At 39.5% G+C, this 24,770-nt stretch overlaps 1 protein-coding gene across 7 annotated transcripts in view; it reads right to left on the reverse strand.

Annotated features, from left to right (window-relative positions):
- Positions 1-24,611, reverse strand: part of ATG13 (autophagy related 13) — a 48,210-nt gene extending 23,599 nt beyond the window's left edge. The window contains exons 1-6 of one of the 7 annotated variants that reach the window (XM_058527022.1): positions 24,099-24,603; positions 23,624-23,674; positions 10,487-10,533; positions 2,534-2,615; positions 1,486-1,566; positions 917-1,036 (exon numbers count right to left, since the gene is read on the reverse strand). In XM_058527022.1, the coding sequence (XP_058383005.1) occupies positions 917-1,036; positions 1,486-1,566; positions 2,534-2,602 (270 nt within the window). In that variant the 5' untranslated portion in view covers positions 2,603-2,615; positions 10,487-10,533; positions 23,624-23,674; positions 24,099-24,603. Of the gene's footprint in view, positions 1-916; positions 1,037-1,485; positions 1,567-2,533; positions 2,616-10,486; positions 10,534-23,623; positions 23,675-24,098 lie in introns of those variants that run through there. The other 6 variants (XM_058527024.1, XM_058527023.1, XM_058527027.1 and 3 more) reach the window with 6 other exon arrangements.
- Between the last annotated feature and the right edge of the window lie 159 nt (positions 24,612-24,770).

Here is a 24,770-nt window from a genome sequence, read left to right on the forward strand (position 1 = left end):
CACATGGTGATCACCTACTATATGTTATGTGAGGTACTTTACAAATAAGGATTAAATAAGAAAACGTTATAGTCCTGTGAAACGTTGTGTTAGTTTGGTGGTGTTGCTGGGGGTGGGGTTACGTAATGTGGCCAAAGTCACTCAGCCCGGTTCTGAACTCGGTCTGCATAGCTCCAAGCTCCGTCTGCCTTTTATTACAGTGTGCAGCCTCATAATCTTGTAGTGGAAACAGATTAATAAACATACAAGTAACAATATCTGCCTTAATCCTCACGTGGAATAAAGCGAACAAAAAGACATTTAAATGAAACCACAATACAACTGGGGCCGGCCTGGTGGCGAAAGCGGTTAAGTGTGCGCGCTCCACTGCAGCGGCCCGGGGTTCGCCGGTTCAGATCCCGGGCGCGCGCTGACGCACCGCTTCTCATGCTATGCTGTGGCGGCGTCCCATATAAAATGGAGGAAGATGGGCGTGGATGTTAGCCCAGGGCCAATCTTCCTCAGCAAAAAGAGGAGGATTGGCAGATGTTAGCTCAGGGCCGATCTTCCTCACACATACACAAAAAAACACAATACAGCAAGTTATACTCTAGAAACAAATATAAACAAAGCACATGGGAATGCTAAAGAGAGTCGTCACCTCTCCCACTAGAAAGGGGAGATTTTCTAGGGCACATGAGTCTTGAAGGAAGAGTAGGAACATATCACATATAGATTAACATACATGAAGATGAGGGAGAAGAGCATATGAGGGCGAAGAGCATATTCCAAGTGGTTGTAGTAAGTACAAAAACCACGACCTCTTCAGAGAATGATAAGCTCAGGAAGGGAAGGGGCAGGAATAAGGATGAGTGGGAACGAGAGTGTGAAGACCTTTGAGTGCCAAGTTAAGACACCATCCTGGCCACAACCTTACCTCAGAAGTCTTAAGGGAGATCTCCACACACATAGATCTCCCCACGGCAGGCAGCTGCCCTGCCAGCGCCTTCTTTGCTTCATGTGTAACCTCTGGGATGTCTTTGATTGCCAAATTGAACTAGAAAACAAAAGGGACTTTGTGTGAAACAACCACAGGGAACATTATGGAAACATAAATAGTAAGACTGTATGTTGGGTAATGCAGGCACTGATCTGACTGATTACGAACATTCCTTCACTTCTCCCTTCCACATAAGAGACACCCTGCATCAAAGCCCCAAAACTCAGGATGAAAAAGCTAATGACCTATTACAAAGACTAGTTAACAAGATATTTTTGTCTTGTAAAGACTAAGCTTTTCGCCTATCACAGCAGAAAGTCAAGAACCAAATAAATACAGAACTAACATTCGATGAAGAACATACTTTCCAAGTGAATGGATCAAATGGAATTAGATATTTTATGTCATGATTTAGTAATACTATAAATAGTATTCCTTATTACTGCACTGTGATTCCTTGTGACAAACACTACAGTATAGCCCTTAGCAAAGAGTAGGAATTTTACCCAATCTGAACCCGTTGGGGATGAAGAGGAACGAGTACAAATCTTCTCGCCAAGTCGAGCCTGGACAATCACTTGGACAGTCTAAAAAAAGCAAACAAACAAAAAATCAAAGATGAAAAGCCTTATTCAACTGATTTGGCTCCAGATCAGGGTTAAAACCCTCCCAATGCAAGGTTAAAAAGACACCAATGATCATAACTATACTTCAGGAAAGGGTAGAATTTAAAATGTTCAAGAACAGATAGAAAAAACACTACACAAAAATAATACTGTAACTATCCCTGAGGGCAAAGTGTCAACCAAATGAAGAATTATAGTTTAAGGCTTGGACTCTGTAATATTCTCACATGGCAGAAGGAAAGTTGCACGTGGTGGCTTTGACTTTCATAAAGAAACAAGTCCAACTGTAGGTTTAAATATTCACTGCCATACACTTATATAATCATAGTAGATTTAAACCAAGGATTCCACAATTATTCATATCATTTGGCCCATATGGTAAAAGTCTTCCAACTAATTTTACAACCAGAATCTACTGCACGGATTATTCTTACATGGCAATAGATGAAACGAAGGAGTGATAGAGGTAGAAATGACCTTTAGATTTAGGAAAATATAATTTTTAAAGCATTCGAAATTCAGTTTTAATTCCTCATTTAGCCAGAAGGGAACAATAAATGAAAAGTCAGACATTTCGGAGCTGGTTGATGCTTAGGGAAAGACGCCCAAAATGCTGTCCGTTCCAGTCCAGCGTCTTTGTTCCCACCCCAAGGGAACATACTGTGCCAATATCCTGGCATAACTGTTTGACATTTCTGCCAACAGCCTTGCAAAAAAAATTCTTTTTGAACAAGTAGCTGTGGAAAATTGGAAGCTACTTTTTAGTTACACCCCCAGTACCGCCCCCGAACTTCACAGTTTGGTTTACAACAGACAGAAGTATCCCTTAAAATGGGCAAGCTGCAAGCTGTTATGCTGTATTTCCAAAAAGAGAGACGCATGGAAGTTATTTCTAACAGTTCTAGGCTCAAGAGAATAGACAGGTTACCTTGAGGGCAAAAAATTTAATGAACTTGTCCAGGTCCTTTCTGTCCTGGGAATTGAGATCAGTTTCCATTGCCTATAGGTATCTAAAACAAACAAACAAAAAAAGTGTTGAAAAATGTGACTAACATCTTTTAAAACAGATTGCTACATCAAAGCATACAGAGATGGTATTGTCCATTAGCTGTACAAATAGTCATGCGGGAGGGGAAAATAATTTTTCCCCTAACTAAAGATACCAACCTGAAAAATATTTAGATACTATCTTTTAAGGAAAAAAAATTCCACACAAAGAGCTAAATCTAGAGACCTAAAAAACAGATGAGGACAAGACATTCTGACTGAATCTGAAACTCTGAGCTTTAAATATAAGATGTCTACTTAAAAAATGTTTTATGACCCAGTACATTGAGAACTAACTTTTAATGAGACAAAAACTTTGTTAAAACATAGAATGGGTTAATTTACATTCCTTTAAAAGGCCACTAAATCAACTTAACTTTTGGGGGTTTATGGATCCTTTTTGAGAATCTGATGTCAAGACAAGCGCTTTCTTCAGAAAAATGTACATAGAAAAATTTAGAGATAATTTCAGAGCATTCATGGATTTCATGAGGCATGTCATAACAATCCCCCCAAGGTGAAAATGGTTTGAGATGGGGCTGGTATGAGGAAGAAAGCATTTAGAGAGAAGAGTATGAACAAAGAGGTATAACCAACAGAGAACAAAATGGGTTTGGAACTATTAAGTATTCCAGTTTTCTAAAGGATTGTGTATGGATGGGGAAGTAGTATGGCTAGGGGAAGCAGTATGGCTAGTTGGGGCCAGACCACGAGAGTCTTGAATGCAATGCCAGAGCCTGATCTGTATCTAGTACTCCAGCAATGGGAGCACCCTCAAGGCTTTTGAGGAGAAGAAGTAACACAATCACAGTTGTGGTATCATCCGAATGGTGCTTTAGAAAGACAGCTTTGCTGGCATGTTGTAGAATAGTTTTGAGTATGAAAAGTAGGGAAACCAATTAGGTCCTTGGCAATAATTCGGGCTTGGGGTCAAGGCTAAAGCTCTAGTACAGGCATGCATCGCTTAACGACGGGGATATGTTCTGAGAAATGTGTCATGAGGTGGTTTTCTCATTGTGCAAACATCAGAGTGTACTTACACAAACCGAGATGGTATAGCCTACTATACACCTAGGCTACACGGTACTAATCTTATGGGGCCACCATTGTATATGTGGTCCATTGTTAACCAAAACATCATTATATGGCACATGACTGTACAAGTTAAAAAAAAAAAAACCCACTGTTCTTTATTGAGGTATAACTTACATGTAGTAACCCATACAACTACAATCCAGATCAAGTTATAGAACACTTCCAATAATCCAGAAGGCTCCTTTGTGTCCCCTCAGTCAATAAACCCACCAAAAGGTAACCATTATTCTGACCTCTATCACCGTAGATTAGTTTTGTCTGTTTGAATTTTTTATAAATAGAATCAAACAGTATTAACTCTTTTGCATGTAGCTTCCTTTATTCAACGTTATCTCTGGAAGATTCACTTATAACAGTGCCATGTGGTAGTTTATTCTTTTTCATTCCTATGTAACACTCCATTTTATGAATATATCATGATCTATTTATAAATTCTACTGTTGATAAACATTTGGTTGTTCCCTGTTTTTAGCTATTATAGTCTTGTACGAGTCTTTTGGTGGACATCAACACTCACTGCTATCAGATGTAAAGCCCATAGTGTTAATGTTGGGTAACAGAGTATACATATATTTAGCTTTAACAGACACTGCCAAACAGTTTTCCAGAATCTGAACCAATTTACACTCCCACTAGCAGTGTATGAGAGTTCCAGTTGCTCCACATTTATACCACCACTTGGTACTGCTAACTCTTTACTCTTAGCCATCCTGGTAGGAGTGTGGTAGTATCTCATTTAATCTGCATTTCCCCTACTAGCACCCTTTCATATGTCTATTAGCCATTTGGATATCCTCTCTCCTGAAGTGCTAGTTCAAGTCTTTAGCCCATTTAAAAAATTAGGTTGTCTTTTTGTTACTGAATTGTAGGACTTTTTAAAAAATATATAGTGGATATAAGTACTTTGTTGGATATGCGCTGCAAGTATCTTCTCCCAGTTTGTGGCTTGCCTTTCTTATGGAATCTGTTTCTTTTCATGAGTCTGAATACACTAACGGACATTGGGCAGACTACATATATAAAAATGGAGCTCTGACCCACAACCTGCAGAAACAAGCCCAGGAAGCTGACCTAATATCTCCATTAACTAGCCCAAGAAGCCAACCTAATATCTAAAGTAACCAGTCAAGGAAGTCAGACTATCTCTAGCAATCAGTCCAGGAAGCCAAACAATAACCCCTATAAAAATTGGCCCCAAACAGCCAGGACTTGATTAATATTTGACAGCTTCCCTAATTTTTGTCCCTGCTTCCAAGTGAGGACCACTCAGAGGAAGTCAAATACGTACCCCTAACCAATCACACAGGATGCCTCACGTGTAGTTAGGCTGCCTACAGCTTCCCCATGTCAATAGGCCCCCACCAGGACACACTTGAAGCCTCCCGTTTTTGCCCCCCTAAAAAGCTTCCTACTGGTCTTCCTGCCTTTGAGCCTCTGCGAAACGCAAGTGATGGTGGCTGACTCCCCTGCTATCACAAGCTCTGAATAAATGGTCTTCACCTGTTCTCATTTGGGCCATCTGTTTATTTCCACATTAAAAACAGCTTTATTGAGGTTTAACTGACAATAAACAATATATGGGAGTGTAAAATCTGATAAGTTTTGACATACGTTTGTAACTATGAAACTATCACCACAAAATAGTGAACGTACTCATTACTCTCCAAAAGTTTCCTCATGTTTCTCTGTAACCCCTCCCTGCAGACCCTCCTCAATCCCCCATCCCTAAGCAAACTCTGATATGCTTTCCATCACTATAGATCCCTATCTGCATTTTCTAGAGTTTTATATAAATTAAATCATACAGTATGTACTCTGGTTTCTTTTACTCAGCATAGTTATTTTGAGATTCATCCATGCTGCATTCTATGTCAATAGTTCATTTCTTTTATCGCTGAGTAGTATCCTCTTATGAAGTCTTTTGATGATCAGAGGTTCTGAATTTTACTAAGTCCAATTTATCAACTTTGATAGTTAGCACTTTTTTGTGTTCTGTGAAAATTTTTTTTTGCTAGTCTCAAAGTCATGAAAATACTCTCCTACATTTTCTTCTAGAAACATTATTGTTTACCTTTTACATTTAGATTCATGATCCATCACAAATTAATTTTTATATGTGGTATAAGTTCAGGATCGAGGTTCATTATTTTTAGCCAATCAGTTCAGTTTACTTAATAGCTTGAGTTAGAAACACCAGAAGATCTGTCTGAAAATGCCAAGTTTGAAATTAATAGAAAAGGTTAAGATTGAGGTAAAAGTTGGAGGTAGAAGTGGATGTTTTCAAAAAAGAAGGGATAGTTAAAAGATAGCAATAAACGAAAGCACCAAGGGAGATAGAAAAAAGAAAATAACAAAGACCCTAGGAAAATATCTAAATAAAAGAACCATAAAAAAAAACATAAGAACTAATCAGAGAAATAGGCAAAATGATTTCTGAGCAATTTTCATTTGAAATCAAAGGGAAATAAAAGTTTCAAAATTGAAGAGATGGTCAAACAACATAAAGTTTTTGTGGAGGGGGCAAAACTTTACCTCTCCCCATCTTAGGTTTTCAGCTGGGCCTCTTTAACAAAAAGATTAAAAAGAGAAAAACAGGGCCCAACCTGGCGGCATAGTTCACAGGCTCTGCTTTGGCGTCCCAGGGTTCACAGGTTTGGATCCCAGGCAAAGACCTACAAACTGCTTATCAAGCCAGGCTGTGGCAGCGTCCCACATACAAAATACAGGAAGATTGGCACAGGTGTTAGCTGAGGGCCAATCATCCTCAGCAAAAAGAGGACTGGCAATGGATGTTAGCTCAGGGCCAATCTTCCTCACCAAAAAACAAGAGAGAGAGAGAGAAACGGTTTATTAACATGTGCAGTGTACATCATACAGGTGAGTGAAACCTCAAAGAAAAATAACTCAAAGCGGTGGCTTAGAACTGTGGTTTATATGGGATCTTCAACAAAGAACAACACATTTGTAGAGAAATGACAGGACAAAGGAAAGCAGCTGTAGGCATCCAAGGGCAGCAAACCGTGGGAAGGAAAATCTATGGGAGCAAACTAACGGAGTAAGGCTCGTTTGCAGATTCCTCTGGTGCCTTCTCTGGGATGATAAGAGTCCGTCTCCAGTAAAAAGAGATTTGATACCCTGCCTCTAGGTAGAAAAGGGAGGGTAGAGAGAGGTTCTCCTACATTTGCTGCTTCTTAATTGCCTTCAGCTCCATATAATTTTTATGTCAAAGAGGCACATTTTGGGGTGACATATTCTGGTTTTCTTCATTCTCAAGAGGTGAGAAAAAGGCCACTGGACTTGGCATTATGTTGCTAATAACCTTTGAGAGGATGGTTTCCTAGAGTGGTAGTGAGGAATAGCTTCAGCTACTTCTGAGAAGTTAGATAGGAAAAGAGTTCAAGCTGTTCTGTTAAAAGGCTTTTACTGACAGGATAGGGATATCTGAGCAAATTTATAGGGAGGGTGAAGAAACCAACGAAGGAGAAATAAAACAAGAAATAATTATCAGAATAAGATGCCACGGTGATCAAGAACAGGTTAAACCCTAAAGTGATCCAAATTATAAAGGACTTATCATTTGGGACCTATTGTTTGTATGTCTGCCAGCATTTGAAATGTATATCCACCTTCAGACCTTCCTAATTTTGGTTAAAAAGAACACCAAAAAATGTTAAAGTAAAAATAAAGAGATCTTTTAAAGGGTTTAAAGGGTTAAACAACTCAAGGTCCTGAAGCATCAGGCAACAGATCTGAGGTAAGATGAGTGCCGGAGGATTGTGCTGCCCCTTTTTACACTGAGGTGGGGAATTGTGTTCCCACCACCAGAACATCTACCAATGCAGACATTATAATGGCACAAGGACTGACTTTTTGTACCACTGAAAGCACTAAAAGGATTATGTAACTAGAGTTAGTTATTGAGCCAAAAAGGGTGAGGTCTCTACTGGGGAAAAAGTTATCTCAGGCATCAGAGGTTGTTGTTCCCTTAGGCCTGTCTGTCAAGCAGTTAATTCATCCTTTTCAACATAAATGTAATGTAAGGTCTACCCTATGCTTTGCTCTTTGCAAAATTCCTTCTCTGAGTACTCCGAGAATATAAAGGGAAATTTGGTACAAACACTAAAAAGAGATCTACAATTGAATTCTTTCCTTTTTCTGCCCTTTACTATAGTAGACAGTTACTAAATCCTTCAAACTCTTGCTTATACAAAATCCTTCATAGTTGGTGCATTATCATTTCCATAGATACCACCTTAATCCAGGTCTCATTTCTTACCTGGAAGAGCCTCACTTGGTTTGTTACTTTACCTTTGAAAGGGATCAGGATATGCCATCCCAACATATGCCACTTTTGCATAAAGATTATTTTAAGCTAAAGCCATCTGAGATTCAACAGATGCAGACAGAAACCTTCTCAGAGCTTCCCTTATCCAACTAAAAGCAGAAACTTCTGAGAAATGAGAACTGCCATAAATTCCCATTTTGGGTTGGCTTCTACTCCCAAGAGAGAGACCAAGAGTAAACCTACCACAAATCCCCTCTCTCGGGGAGTTTCACGGTCATGAGGATGAAAAACCACTCGCACCTACACAAATACATAATATCACAAACTTTAGCTTCCATTTGTTCTCCTAAAGATCGATTTGTCTTTCCTAAAGAAACTTATTTGTTCTTCCCATAAAAGCCTTTTCTCTCCACTCCTTTCTCCTACTAAGTTAGGCATATAAGTCCCAAATTCTAACCTTTTTTTTGTGAGTTATTAATCACTGAGCCCTTCTGTGGTATATATTTTGCAGGTGTTAATAAACTCTGTCTTTTCTGTTGCTAATCTATCTTTTGTCAGTTTAATTTGCAGGCCCCCAGACACTGAATATAACAAGGTACAGGAAACGTTTTCCTCCCCAACAACTTCTTCTAGATTATACTGTAAACCTCAGGTATACCACTGAAAGACTAATCTCAGTAAAGCATTAAGCCATCGTATTGCTCCTATGCTCCAGAACTTCTGGCAAACTCCTCAGTCTGATCTTCAAGATTGTCCACACAAAGTCAGCAGGGAAAATAGGTAAAGTGATTTTTAAAAGGTAATCAAAAGAGCCTGCTGGCACTTTCAGTAAAGACCTTGGTCACTGAAACTAGAAAATTAATGGTGATCCCAGACCGTCTAGTCCTTGGATATACATGTTCAGAAAACTAATTTTATTAGTTCAGTCAAGGTTTTGATGACAACTTCAGTTATAAGAGACAGTTTAGATACCATAAATCCAATTTGTTAATTGAGAAATACAACTGCCAAGTAGACAGAGAAGCATCAAGTGATCAATAAGTTGCCTTCCCCAAAAGGAGACCATTTTGGGAAACTAAAATCAGAGCAGATGGTTGGCTGGTATTATCTACGAGCTTCATATATCCTTCTCTACCTCAGGGGCAAGCAAGTTGGAATTCTGCCACCAAGAGTCTAGACAGCCTTCTCACCTGACAATGTATGTATTTGACTTTCTTTTCTTTAGACTTTGTAGACCACTGACCATATTAGTCATTGTCACCAACATGTTATAATTGCTAAAATGACTGTCTACATTAAGGGTGGAGACACCCTGATAGGACAGGTTTTAAGGCAACACATCAGGAGGACTGGAGGACTAAGCCAAAGCAGGGCTTTTAGGTTAACACCTAGTTCAGTCAAGGCCATTTTCCCTCTTAGCACTCTAGTCTCTCAATTACGTTGCAAACTCTTCTGCAAGCTTTCAAATTTCTTGTCTCTTTCCTGATAAGATGCGAATATGCAAATTCATCAGAGCTACTTACTACTTTCCTTATTAATTTTTTGCCCTAAAAAATTAGGGGGACGTAGGGGCCGGCCCGGTGGCGCAAGCGGTTAAGTGCGCGCACTCCGCACTGGTGGCCCAGGGTTCGCTGGTTCGGATCCTGGGCGTGCACCAACGCACTACTTGTCAAGCCGTGCTGTGGCGGTGTCCCATATAAAGTAGAGGAAGATGGGCACAGATGTTAGCTCAGAGCCAGTCTTCCTCAGAAAAAAGAGGAGGATTGGCATCAGATGTTAGCTCAGGGCTGATCTTCCTCACCAAAAAAAAAAAAAAAAAAAAAATTAGGGGGACATAACCTAATTAGCATGCATAATTTCAGATATTTACAAAAAATTCTATGTGGTTCCCACCCACATATAGTTGATTAAATTTATCAAGCGTCACCTTTTCTAGAATGACTTAATTAGGTCAAAAATATATTTATACATCATAATACTCCCACAAACATTGCTGTCCCTTCAAGCTTCATCAACACCTCTTTTCCCCAGACTTGCCACTTGTAGTTTTTCTTGTCTGAAAAACAATCCCATTTAATTAAGGCCTTTCTTCAAGACTTCAGATATTTAACAAATAACAAAAACTATTTACTGGACCTTAAATAGCAATTTCAATTTAGCAACATTCTCTGCACATCATTTTCATTAAGAGAAACTCGTAACAGCAAATAACTCTTCGAGGTTCCCAATGTGTTTAGAACATGTACAGATTTGTACCATACTAAAATGTTCTAAACAATTATTTGAAAATATAATGGATAAGTAAAATGTGGTATATACACGCAATGGAATATTAGTTAGTCGTAAAAATGAAGGAAATTCTGACACATGGATGAATCTTGAGGACGTTATGTAAGTGAAATAAGCCAGTCACGAAAAGACAAATACTATGATTCCAATTATATAAGTACTTACAGTAGTCAAAATCATAGAGACAGAAGTAGAAAGGTAGTTGCCAGGAGCTGCGGGGAGGAGAGAATGGGGAGTTATTGTTTAATAGGTATAGTGTTTCAGTTTTACAAAATGAAAAGAGCTATGGGGATGGATGGTGTTGATGGCTGCACAACAATGTGAATGTATTTAATACCACTAAGCTGTACACTTAAAAATGGTTAAGATGGTAAATTTTATGTTATTTGTATTTTAACACATCAACAACAAAAAGATACCACTAAATAAATAAATTCTCCCATTGTTATGTAATGGATGTAGATAATTACCAACATCCAAATACTAGACAGAAGATTCTACAACACTGCTCAAGTGCAAATGATATAATCAACTAAGGGAAAAGTACACTTAACTGGATAGGCAGGTTCTCTAGATCTTTTACTTATGTTCATACTGAAATGCTAGTTTTATTTTTTTTTAATTTTATGTATTTTTTTTTGTGAGGAAGATCGGCCCTGAGCTAACATCTGCCAATCCTCCTCTTTTTGCTGAGGAAGACTGGCCCTGGGCTAACATCCATGCCCATCTTCCTCCACTTTATATGGGACACCGCCACAGAATGGCTTGACAAGCAGTGCGTCAGTGCGCGCCCGGGATTGGAACCGGTGAACCCTGGGCTGCTGCGTGGGAGCGCGCGCACTTAACCACTTGCGCCACCAGGCCGGCCCCTGAAATGCTACTTTTAAATGAAAGAATATGAGTTCTACTTAAATAGGCAGATAAAAAACATTTATCTTAACTATCCTCCCAATCCTCAATTAAAAGCACAGAAATATAAAAGTGACAAATAAACCCAGAAGAGAAAATAACAAATGAAAGATGTCAACAAAATACCGAGAAAAAAAGTGAACTACTGGTTAAGTATCAAGGTTTCAATGTTTATATTTATTTCTGCTCATTCCTAAAACATCACTAAAATGACACAAAAGGGGAGGGATTTTAAAAAGCACGCACTCACGCGAGCACATACAGAGACAAGAACAGGCATAGAGATAACAGCATCAAAGTTCTGGAAGATGGAAAGGAATCTGAAGGAATAGATAACCGACTGAGCAGAGCAGAGCTGATATCCAAGCCAGCCGTGGGGGAAACCCTAAACAAAGCAAGCTCATCTGAACCAAAGAATCCAAGAAAAGCTAAGGAATTAGAGGTATCAGATATCTCCTAAAGTAGGGTAACAGATTAGGCTGAAAACAGGAGGATTATTTGAAAGTCCATAGAAGCAGTCAGACCCCACTCTGAGCCCTATACCCCCTCCATGACCTGACTCAGGCCAGAATTGCCCTTTCTCCCTAATGTTAGAAAACTGGAGATTAACTCTTTGGAAACACTGAATCAAAAACACAGTGGACTTCAGTTATCAAAGTCTATGTGAGACACTCCCACTTCCACCCCTGGAGCCCCCTTCCTCACTTAGCTTGAAAAACACTGGCAACCATATTGGAGGCTTTTATCAAGTGACTGGTGATCCTTGGCTGGCTCATTCACACTTGAGCATGAGGCAACAAAAAGACAGAAACTCAGGGTAAGTGAGTGAGGCTGGTCAACTGTGGGGCTTACAGAGGGTCGTCAGGAACAACCTGCCCGCCCCACCCCCCATCTTTTTTCCTCAGAAAGAGACCTCAAGTGTCAGTATATAGAGGTTTTTCCCTCTGAGGACACCAAATTTCTCCAGAGAAGTCGCCAACCTCCTGCTGGGAACAAGTTTTCAAGTCCTTTGGGTAAAAACCAAGGAGCTCAATTGCTAGATCATACGGTAAGAGTATGCTTAGTTTTGTAAGAAACCATCAACCTGTTTTCCAAAGCGGCTATGCCCTTTTGCATTCCCACCAGCAATGACTGAGAGTTCCTGTTGCCCCACATCCTTGTCAGCATTTGGTGTTGTCAGTGTCTTGAATTTTGGCCATGCGAATAGGTGTGTAGTGGTATCTCGTTACTTTAATTTGCATTTCACTGATGACATATGATGCTATCTTTTCATATGCTTCTTTGCTATCTCTATATCTTTGGTGAGGTGTCTGTTAATGTCTTTGGCCCGTTTTTTAATGGACTTGTTTGTTTTCTTATTGTTGAGTTTTAAGAATTCTTTGTATATTTTGGATGACAGTCTTTTATCAAATGTGTCTTTTGCAAATATTTTCTCCCAGTCTGTGGCCTGTGTTCTAATTCTCTTGATAACCTTAGGTTTTTTGAAAAGCAAATTTATATATGAAACTAATCTAATATTGAACACTTAACATTTCCTTGCTTTAAGCATGAATATTATTAACCAAATTCAGTTGTTTTGAGTAACAGTTCCTGACAATAAATATTATTAATATTGCTTTCACATTTGTATAATGCCTATTTCTATCCACAGAAACTCTATAAAATAGTCACCTCAAAACTATTACAGAGATAATAGGATATTTTGCCTGCAATTAAAAAAAAAAAACTTGCTGACAAATGCTCAGGACAAACATTATTTTCAAGATCAATAAGAATTTAAATAACACTTTGTACCCACAAAGTGCTTTTAAGCTCATGTTTATCATGCAAGAATATGTAGGTCTGGGGAGCACTGAAATTAAAACTGATAATTTTACATTTGCTTCTCCAGCTAACAGTGGAGAAGCACAATCTTTTCTTGCCATAGACATTTTTTCCATAGCAAGGATTTTCACACTTTCGCCAACACTGGCTTCAAAGGTAGCTGTACAATAAATGGGAGGAGGAAGGTTAAATACTTCCTCACAGTAGACTGCCAATTAGCAAATGTATAAGGAATAACAGAATTTTAAAAATCACCACTTTGCAACCATTATAGGAATAAATAATTCAAGCAAATAGTAGGTGGATAATAAAACTACTAGGTGAAAGTTTGTTGGCAAATGGGATATTTACACAATCTTTTCGAAGATTACTTATAATTACAAAGAGAAGTCTGGTGGACATAATCTTAATAAAGTAATCAAAGAAACATATCAACAACTGAAAAACTGATATTATATCCCTCTTAATGTGATGTAGTGAGAAGGACATATTACTTATGTAGTTTTCCTGCTAAAAATGTATAACCCATATCTAACCACGGGGAAGCAATCAGACGAGCTTAAATTAAAAGACAGGATACTTTACAAAATAATGGGTTTGTACTCTTCAAAAACGTCAATCTTATGAAAAGACCAAAAAAGGCTGAAGAACAGTTTTAGAATAAAGGCAATTAAAGAGGTAGGACAACTAAATGCAATGCGTGATCCCAGACTTTTAAAAAAAAAGTTGTAGGGGCAGCCCGGTGGCGTAGCGGTTAAGTGCGCGTGCTCTGCTTTGGTGGCCCAGGATTCGCAGGTTCGGATCCCAGGCACGCACCGATGGACTGCCTGTCAAGCCATACTGTGGCAGCGTCCCATATAAAGCAGAGGAAGGTGGGCACGGATGTTAGCTCAGGGCTAATCTTCCTCACACACACACACACACACACACACACACACAAAATTAAAAATAAAAAATTAAAAGAAACATTAAAAAAAGTTGCTATAAAGGACAGTATCGAAACAATTAGCAACATTTGAACACTGACTGTACACGAGGTAACAGCAGTGTATCAATGTTAAATTTCCTGAATTTGATACAATTGGACTTTGGTCAACATCTTGTTCTTAAGAGATACAAGTAACTTTTCTCAAGCGCCCAGCAAAAAAAAAAAAAAACAGAAAAAAAGAAGAAATCATATATTAATATATTATACAGTGTATGATATATAGAGAGAGAAATAAAGCAATGTGGCAAAGAGTGAACAATGTGTGAATCTAGGTGAAGAGTATACACGAGTTCACTGTAATATTCTTACAATTTTTCTGTAGATCTGACATTTTTCAAAAAAAATGTTTAACAAACAGACAAAATCCATTCTCATCAAATGGTCTATAGCAGGGTGGAGAACTTAACTGATTTTCACCTAGCATAAAAATTTTCTAGAATTAGATCTATCTCCTTGTAGACCTACTTCAAATACAATTTTCCAAACATCTGAATGACTGCTCTAGCTGTGCTTCCAAGATCCCATCACAGGATGTCCTTGCCTTAGAGTGAAGTAGGGGGAGAGTTCAATGCACTGGGCCATGACAAACATGAGTTTAAAATCTCTGAGGGGGACGTTCAGCAACAAGGTAGACTGAACTGATGTTGTCAGTACCCCCTCTCACTACAAGCACAGAAAAATGCAGATAAAATATGACAATAAAAAGGTTTTGATACACAGCAAAATTGGAAAGATTGTGAAATCCCAGGTTCCGGAAAAAAGGTAAGTCAGGGGCCGGCTCCATGGCGTACTGGTTAAGTTCAGCGCACTTCACTTCGGTGCCCTGGGTTTGTGGGTTCAGATCCCGGGCGCGGACCTACACCACTCATCAGCCATGCTGTGGTGGCAACACACATATAAAGTGGAGGAAGACAGGCACAGATGTTAGCTCAAGGCGAATCTTCCTCAGCAAGAAAAAAAAAAAGGTAAGTCAAAGCCATAGATGTAAGGAAGCCGACGCCAGGAAGCTGAAGCCTATGGGGAGCAAGGTCAGGTTTTTCTAATAAACACATTGGAACAAGAGTGGGGACAAGGGACAAGACCTCCATCTTAGGGGCAGGTAGAAACCCAGTCCCCTGCATAAAACCCCAGAGCCAAGTGCTCCTTGATCACAGAGGCCAGAAGAATCCCAGAGAAGCAATAAGGAGGTTTGCTATCTATCATGGTAAGGTTGAGAGGTGGGCAAGTCACTCTCAAAACTTCAAAAGCATAAGTCAGTAAAGTACATAGATAAAAGATCCAAAATTACACTACCTATATGCATGGTAAGGAAACAAAAAGCCAAGAAATTAACCTAAAGTCTGGTCTAGAACCATTGAATCCCCTAGAAACAGGCAGAAGCAAGCCTCAAGGAGCCTTGGGAGAAGTTTTCACAGCCTTGGATATCATCAACAGTCTGCTGCCAGGCTACACTCAGAACCCTTCCTCCCAACTTTTAGCTAGATGAATTCATAATTTAAAAATTTACTGGGGCTGGCCTGGTGCCCCAAGTGGTTAAGTGAGCGCGCTCTGCTGCGGCGGCCTGGGGTTCTCCAGTTCGGATCCCGGGCGCGCACCAACGCACGCTTGGCAAGCCATGCTGTGGCGGTGTCCCATATAAAGCGGAGGAAGATGGGCACAGATGTTAGTCCAGGGCCAGTCTTCCTCAGCAAAAAAAAAAGAGGAGGATTGGCAGATGTTAGCACAGGGCTGATCTCCTCACAAAAAAAAAAATTTACAGGCTGCACATGCAAATGAAACACAAGAACTCAAAAGAACAAGACAATATGAGAGACTACACATCTGAGATAGGAGAATGGGCAAGCCAAGAGGAAATATGTTTATTTGTGAACTTGTTAACCATGTAAAAGAGAACTTATGGCAGCTACAGAATACTAAGGCCCAAATCATCAGGAGTCAGTGTGAGCGTGAAAGAATCAGAGTTGTAAATACCTGAGTATAAGATAGCAAGGAGAGGAAGATTTGGAAAACTACGAGGTGAACAGTACTGGGAATGGAGAGTAACTGGAAAGGAGGGGACACAGACCTAGAGCTTCTGAACTGGAGAGGCAGAGTTGATTGAGGATGTTGAGACCAGCAATGAGTTGAATTTTTTTTTTTTTAATCACTTTATATAGTTTTTCTTAAAAACTGAGTTACAAGGGCCGGCCCGGTGGCATAGTGGTTAAGTTCGCGTGCTTTGCTTTGGGTGCCCTGCTTTGGTTGCCCGGGGTTTGTGGGTTCGGATCCTGGGCGCGGACCTACACACTGCTCATCAAGCCATGCTGTGGCGGCATCCCACAAACAAGACAGAGGAAGACTGGCACAGATTAATATCTGCTCAGGGACAATCTTCCTCACCAAAAAAAAAAAAGAAAACAAACACAAAAAACTGAGATATAATTCACATATCATAAAATTCACCATTTTAAAGTGTACAATTTGATTATTTTTAGTATATTCACAAGGATATACAATCATCACCACATTTTTGTCACTCTAAAAAGAAATCCCACAAGCAGTATCAGTCGCTCCCCATTTCCCCTTCTTCCCAGTCCCAGGCAACCATTAATGTGCTTTGTCTCCAGGGACTTGCTTACTCTGGACATTTCATACAAAGGAAATCATATAACACGTGGCATTTTTTGACTCGCTTCTTTCACTTAGCATAATGTTTTCAAAGTTCAATCTATCTTGTAGCATGTATCAGTATTGCATTCCTTTTTATGGCTGAATGATATTCCACTGCGTGAATATACTACATTTTGTTTACTGACTCATCAGCTGATGGACATTTGAGTTGTCTCCACTTTTTGGCTACTATGAATAATTCTGCTAAGAACATTTACATACAAGTTTTTGTGTTAACATGTTTTCAATTTTCTTGGGTATATATCTACAAGTGGAATGCTGGTCTCATGGTAATTCAACATTTAACTTTTTGAAGAACTGCTAAACTGTCTTCCAAAGTAGCCATACCATTTTACATTTGGTAATGGGTTAAATTTTAAGATTAGGATATAGGGGCCGGCCCAGTGGCACAGCGGTTAAGTGCGCGCGCTCCGTTGCGGGGGGTCCGGGGTTCACAGGTTCGGATCCCGGGTGTGCACCAACACACCACATGTCAAGCCATGCTGTACCAGCATCCCATATAAAGTAGAGGAAGATGGGCACAGATGTTAGCCCAGGGCCAATCCTGCTTGGCAAAAAGAGGAGGATTGGCATGGATGTTAGCTCAGGGCTGATCTTCCTCACAAAAAAAAAAAAAGATTAGGATATAAAATGAGGATGAAAGGGATAGAGATGACAGACATTATGTGTAAGTCTTCTTTTCCTTTTTCTCTAAGTATTTCTTTGTTTTTCACAGTCCTTCTCTGTTCCTCCTTTCCATTTTTTTATTTTTATTTTTTCCCCCAGAGCCCCAGTAGACAGTTGTATGTCATAGTTGCACATCCTTCTAGTTGCTGTATGTGGGACGCAGCCTCAGCATGGCCGGAGAAGCGGTGCACCAGTGCGCGCCCGGGATCCAAACCCAGGCCACCAGTAGCGGAGTGCACACACTTAACAGCTAAGCCACGGGGCCAGCCTCTTCCTTTCCCTTTTAATCCATAATATATAACCCCAATAAATATGCTATTGTTGAATTCTTTTTTTGTGTGAGGAAGATCAGCCCTGAGCTAACATCCAGGCCAATCCTCCTCTTTTTGCTGAGGCAGACTGGCCCTGAGCTAACATCTATTGCCAATCCTCCTCCTTTTTTTTTCCCCAAAGCCCCAGTAGATAGTTGTAAGTCATAGTTGCACATCCTGCTAGTTGCTGTATGTGGGACACCACCTCAGCATGGCCCTACAAGCCGTGCGTCGGTGCGTGCCCGGGATCTGAACCCAGGCCGCCAGTAGCGGAGCGCGCGCACTTAATCGCTAAGCCACTGGGCTGGCCCCATATTGTTGAATTCTTTTAAAAAATTTTTTAATTTACAAAAACAGTGGATAGATTTTCTTTCGCTCAGAAAACAATAAATGTAGTTGTAATTTATATGACTTCAAGCTAACTTTTTAAAAGTTTTTATGATGAAAAATTTTAAGCATCATGCAGCTTCAACAATGTGGGATAATGTCTGCCCTTAGCCTCTGCCAGAAACATGTAATTTCTCCCTGGAAGAAAAGAATGTCATCCTAGCCCACAAAATATCTCCACAATTTTTCATATATAATATCTAGTACATATTAAAATAAACTAGGCATTCATGGAGGCAAACCCAAATGACCAAAATCCAACAGATACAGCAGACATTAGAAACATATTAATAGAATTACCAGACACAGACATCAAAATTTCTATGCTTAATATGTCCAATTAAATAAAGCAAAAAATTAAGAATTTTGACAGAGAACTAGAAACTATAAAATGAACCAAATAGAAATTCTAGAACTAAAAAACAAAAAACACTAAATTAAGAACTCAGTGGTTGAGTCTAACAGCAGATTAAACTAGCAAAAGATAAAAATATTGAAAAGGAATATAGGACAAAAGAAAATCTCCAGAAGAAAGTACAGAGAGGCAAAAAGATGGAAAATAGAAAAAAGTGTACAAGAGACATGGAATGACTATACATTCTTGGGATACTTTTGAGAGTGAAAGGGCACTATTTAAAGTATTTAATCACATTGTGAAAAAAGGTACAAAATGAGACATGAGGTATCTGAGACATTGAGGACAAAGGGAAAAGTCTACCATACGTGTAATTGGAGTCCCAGAGGGAGAGGAGAAAGAATGCGGGGAAGCAAAATTAGGAAATATATAGCTGAGAATTTTCATGTGAAGGGGTAAAGAAAAATAAAGTGGATAAGTATGGTTTGGCCCGATTACTAGGGAGTCATGAAAGTGAGCAAAAGAGATTCTAATAGTAGATTAGCAGGGAGTCAATGCAGATTCTTCTGTAGGTAAAGATTTAGGGACATTAATTTGAATATAGAGGGGGGAGATGAAGCAAAGGGACTAGAAACAGAGAGACGAGCTGAAAGCTATTTCAGTAATCCAGATGGGAGTTGGTGATAACAGTGAATTAAGGTGACACAGTCAAAAAATGAAGCAAAGGGCAAATAATTTCAAAGAAACAACTGAATAATTTGGCAAGAGATCATATAAAAATGACTCCAGATAATACCTCTAGCCCTTAAAACTGGGAAAAGTTAACAGCAATTACTGAAAAAATAATTTCTATGTTTTCCAATTTTTTTTTTTTTGTGAGGAAGATTAGCCCTGAGCTAACATCTGTTGCCAATCCTCCCCTTTTTGCTGAGGAAGATTGACCCTTGGCTAACATCCGTGCCCATCTTCTTCTACTTTGTATGTGGGACGCCTGCCACAGCAGGGCCTGATAAGCGGTGTGTAGGTCTGCACCCAGGGTCCGAACCTGTGATCCCTGGGCTGCCGAAGCGGAGCGCACAAACTTAACCACTATGCCACTGGGCCAGCCCCTATGTTTTCCAATTTTTAACATAGAGTTTTTTAATGTTTTGGATTCAGGCTTAAAAGCTCAATGTGGAAAATTAGGAACAGTTAACAAGAAAAAAATAGTTAAGTACAAGTTCAACTGCAAATAGAACAAAATAGTAATTTCGCCCCTTTCTAGGCATCAGAGTTATTATTAAATTATAAAGATCCTTTTTTCCATTTAGAAAGTTCTTTGTAGACAAATGAGAAACAGAACAGAAAAGCTGAAATTTTTCTGTTGACAAGACAATTGAAATAGTCTTCCTACCTAATAGAGTTACTAAGAAAGTTTGAAAATAAAGAAATAAGCAGAGATATACTCAGTTTAAAAAAAAAAAAAAAAGAGGAAGAAGAAAGAAAGAAAAAGAAAGCAGAAGTGGCAATATTTATAACAGAATTGCAGGCCAAAAGTGATGAAAGGAGGTTAAAAGAGATATTGAGCAATGATAAAATAATCTCTGAAAATATAATAGCCATAAACCTTTATACATAAGGAATATAGCAATAAGATACATGAAGCAAAAATTGCTAGAGATACCAGGAGAGCTTGATAAAACCAAAACTATATCTGAAGATTCAACATACTTCTTTGAAAGCTCAAGTAGACATAAATAAAAATTATAGAGAATCTGAATAACAAAACCAAGTCTAATATATATGTAAGGGTATATAGGGCAAGTCAATCCTTCTGTACCTCAGATCCCTTTCTTATAAAATGGCAATAAATAATACCTACCTCACAGGATTGGGGTGAAGATTAAATGAGATAGTTCCCATAAAGAGTATTTGCCACACAGGAGATCCTCAATAAAGCTCTTATTTATCTATCTACAACTTTCACACTCTTTTCAGGGCCAAGGGACACTATAAATTGAACATGCTCTTGACGGTAAAAAAAAAAATCCAAGATGTTATTGCCCATAATCCAGCAAACTAGAAATATATAATAAAAAGTTAACCATGTATACATTAAGAAGCTTTTTGTAATAAACACTGAAATAAAAACCAAAGTTACAAATTATCTAGAAATTAACAAAATGGAGACTATTTGACATCAAAACAAGTAAGATACAGCAAAAGGAGAATTCAGAGGAAAATGTATAGCCTTAAATGCCTTTATAATTAAAAAAGACATAAGTTTTCTACTTAAGAAACAAGAAAGTAAAATAAAAGAAAATGGGAGGCAGGAATAAAGATAAAAGCCCTTCTTAATTAACCAGGAACAATTTAAAAACCAGTCCAAAGAATAAATCAGGCCAATATCTGGTTTCTTGAAAATTCCAACAGAAATACTATAAGGGGTAAAAAAAACACCCTTAAACTTATATTTTAAACAGGACATCTAAATTTCAACAAGTATTTCTCAACATTCTCTCTCTCCTACTGACCTAATAGCTATGGGCAATACAGAAGGAATTGGAGGGAAAAAAAATAAACCTTAAGAATAAAAAGAATATACAGTGATTTTTAACTTTGTATTTCTTTCACATTTGTATGAATCAAAAGTCAAAAATGAAAGCAGTATTTTCCAAAATAACAATACTAAGCTACCACTTCTATAAGTTGTTTATTTACCTTTACTTTTACTAAGAAGATACTATTGACCAACAGTCAACTGTATATGTTAATTGTTTTTCTAAGTAGTGGTGATTCACAATCCTATCCCTTCTCTTGTAACCAAGGGTATATGGGGGACACCACTAGCACAAGACAAATTTCCTGTGCCACCTACACTGACATTTAGAGGATTTTTCTAATAAACTGGACCACATTTACTCTATGGTTAAAAACAACTATTTAAAATTAATTAAAAATCGCTTTAAGGATTTAAAATCCTTTTAAGATCTAAAACCCAAACTTTAAGTTTCTTGGGGCCAGCCCCGTGGTGCAGCAGTTAAGTGTGCGCGCTCTGCTTCTGCGGCCCAGGGTTCACAGGTTCGGATCCCGGGCGTGCACCGACGCACTGCTTAAGCCATGCTGTGGCGGCGTCCCGTATAAAGTAGAGGAAGATGGGCACGGATGTTAGCCCAGGGCCAATCTTCCTCAGCAAAAAGAGGAGGATTGGCATCAGATGTTACCTCAGGGCTGATCTTCCTCATAAAAAAAAAAAAAAGAAAGAAAAGTTTCTTAATTCCCCCTGGGCAGTAAGGACTAGATAGCCTCCTTAGCATTCTTTCTGGTGACACTGCCTTTATCCGGCGACACTGCCTTTATCCTATCAGGGACTACTTGCAGTTCTTATTGGTCTCTGCAATTTGACGGAGACCAAGCAAGGACCAACATAATCCCATGCCCCATTTCCTCTACTAAATCCATGCATGAAAAAATGGTGCCTTATGGATATTTATCTTACTGAGCTCAACACCCCAAGCTAGAAATTACTTCCAAATCATCCACACATAAAGTTTAGGTAAGCTTTCTTCAAGAATAAACTTTTACTAAAGTATACATATTGTAAGAATCTCAACACACAAGCTAAAAATGTCTTAAGCAATATGCTAGCTCGAATATTATCTGAATAGTCTGCATTTCTTAATCAGCAAGTCTCTATATGTACTTTTCTTCCATTAAAAAAAAATACAAGGGCCGGCCCAGTGGCATAGTGGTTACGTTCACAAGCTCTCCGTCAGCAGCCCAGGTAGGGTTTGCCTATTCAGATCTGGGGCACAGACCTACATACCAGGGACCTACACACCACTCATCAAGCCATGCTGTGGCGGCATCCCACGTACAAAAAAGAGGAAGATTGGCACAGATGTTAGCTCAGGGCCAGTCTTCCTCACCAAAACAAACAAACAAACAAAAACACCCCAAAAAAAAAAACTTAAGTTGAATAATAAAGGGTCATAACAGTGAGAAATTTTTTAGGTGTACTCTTCATTCTCTACACAGCACTTCAACCAGAGTATTATGAATGTAATTACTCATTTCTTCTATAACAAAGTAAAAAGTGTTTAAAAAGCAAAAGAAATATTTTAAAATGAAAGTTTTAGGGATTTCTAGGATTAAATAACTTCTCTCTAGATAAAGATTCTGAAATAAACATCTTCCACTCCCACTTGAGCAAAATATAATTGCAAAGTATTGGGAATGCACCTTATTTGAGTGGGTGCCATAAATTCTGCAGTAGTTGCATTTTCTGAATAGTCAAAATTATCTTTGAAAAATCACTTACATAGTAAGACTTGGGTCTTGGAAGCTCAAAAATTAATGTTTCAGGCTTCTTTTTGCATTTAGGCCACACACACCCTGCTCTGAGTCATGGAGGTCATACGCTAATGCAGTTGGGCAGATTTGGGCAGGAAAGATAATGGAAAAAAAGAGATTTCTTGCCCCCACCTCCACACAGGACAATTCCAGTATGCTTATATGGTAGGACTCCACTATGTCCAGCTGATTTGTAGTCCTTAAATAAAACAATATAAGTTGGACTGTTTAGTAGCTGAAAATCTGTAGTTTTTGCTTCCATTTTAATACCTACGCTTGAGGGAAAAAAATACAAATATACAATAAGAACTGTTAGGTGTAAGCACAGTAATGGAAAATCCAGTGGTTTGCAATTTTTATGAAATGTAAATCTTGAAAGTTGTGCTAGCCTACTTAAGCTTATACCCAAAGGCATACAATTTGAAAATAATGCATGAATTAACTACACACATCTCACTATACAGATCAGTATATGTGAGACTTGCTTCCATACCTATTTATCATGCACTGTGTATTAAAAATATTAAGTCAAGATTCCATTCCACAAGCATTTAAGACTTCTGCTGAGCTGAAAAATGGAGTCGAAAACAAAATAACTTGTAATTTAGTTGGAGCCACATATCCACACATGAAAAGGACTAATAATCATAAAACAATACACAAAAACCTGGAAGTTAATTTATTGAGTTTGAGCCTCTCTCTCTGTCTTTCTCTCCAGCTGTGGGATGGCCAGAAGAGAAAGACATACTAAAAGTGAAATGCTAGGCTGAACTGACCAAGCAAACTGGGAACTAACTGACCGGGCAAGTGAAAACTGAGATGAGTTACTGATGAACCCAAGAAGGTGCTTAGCCACTTACCGAGAGATTTATTTAATGAGAATGGATCGCAGGTTTCCACAGGCCGTTCCACTGCCAGTAAGAAGATAGTCGTGAACCTTGTGTCCCTTTTTTCACTAGTCAACAGTCACCCTCACCTACACGCGGAGTACATATTTGGCACTCAACAAATCTTGATTGAATGAAAACCTACCTCACTCATATTGGTACCCAACCCCGGAGTTATGGCCCCACAAATTACCTCCAAAAGCCTTGCGACTTAACCCAAAGAGCTAAGAAAATAAAGACGAAAGGTCTGAGGATCTTTGTAAAGAATGGAAACAATTAAGGGCCAATGGGGCCTACACCAATCCGCCTTCCCCCAAGAAAGCTCGAGGGACTGAATTGTGGCTAGCCGGCTTCGGCTTCACAAGGAGGTACCCGACAGGCCGCAGATCCATTGCCTCCCACCCGGGGGCGCTGAGAGATCTGGGGGTATCCCCCCTAAAGTTAGTACCTGCGAAGCTGCGACACAGAGAGTGGCTCGGAGCTCTCATTACGGAGGCCGGGGCCTGGGGCCGGCCAGCTGCGCCTCCTGGCTGAGGGCTCCGCGCTCCGGAGCTGCAGTGACAGCACGGGTCACAGACAGATAACCTCACGCCTCAGGACGCTCGTGGCTCGCAGGCCCCAGGTGTTTCGCTTCCAGGACCGCGCGAGTTGTCGCATTCCCGTCGACCAGCGCTCTTCAAGGCTCCCGTCACAGCTCAAGCGATCACTCCTGCTGTAGACCCACCAGCCGGTCGCTTCCCGGCGCCGCCATCATTAGCGTTTGTTTTCATTCGCTTCGGTGAAGGCGGAGGGTGAGGGGGAGGGCCATGAGGGAAATACAGCTGCCTAACCTCAGCCGCACTTTCGCTACAGTATGGACGCCGTATTTAGTCTCTTTCCTCTTCTACATTCCCATAAAAATTGACTTCCTTTGCATATAAGTCTTTTTATCCAATTTTCCCAAGCATCTCAGAAGAAAGTAAAGGCGTAGAGAGGGATGTTTTTGAAGAGCGAGAACGTTTGGGCCGCATGTGGAATGTGCGCCGGCGAACCGCAGGTCGCGGCGGCGGCGGCAGCGGCAGCGGCAGCGAGGACGCGGCGTGGGGCGGACGCTGACGCAGAGGGGCGGTGCCCTGCTGAG

Source organism: Diceros bicornis, chromosome 31, assembly GCF_020826845.1.
Source record: "Diceros bicornis minor isolate mBicDic1 chromosome 31, mDicBic1.mat.cur, whole genome shotgun sequence".
Lineage (NCBI taxonomy): Eukaryota > Metazoa > Chordata > Mammalia > Perissodactyla > Rhinocerotidae > Diceros > Diceros bicornis.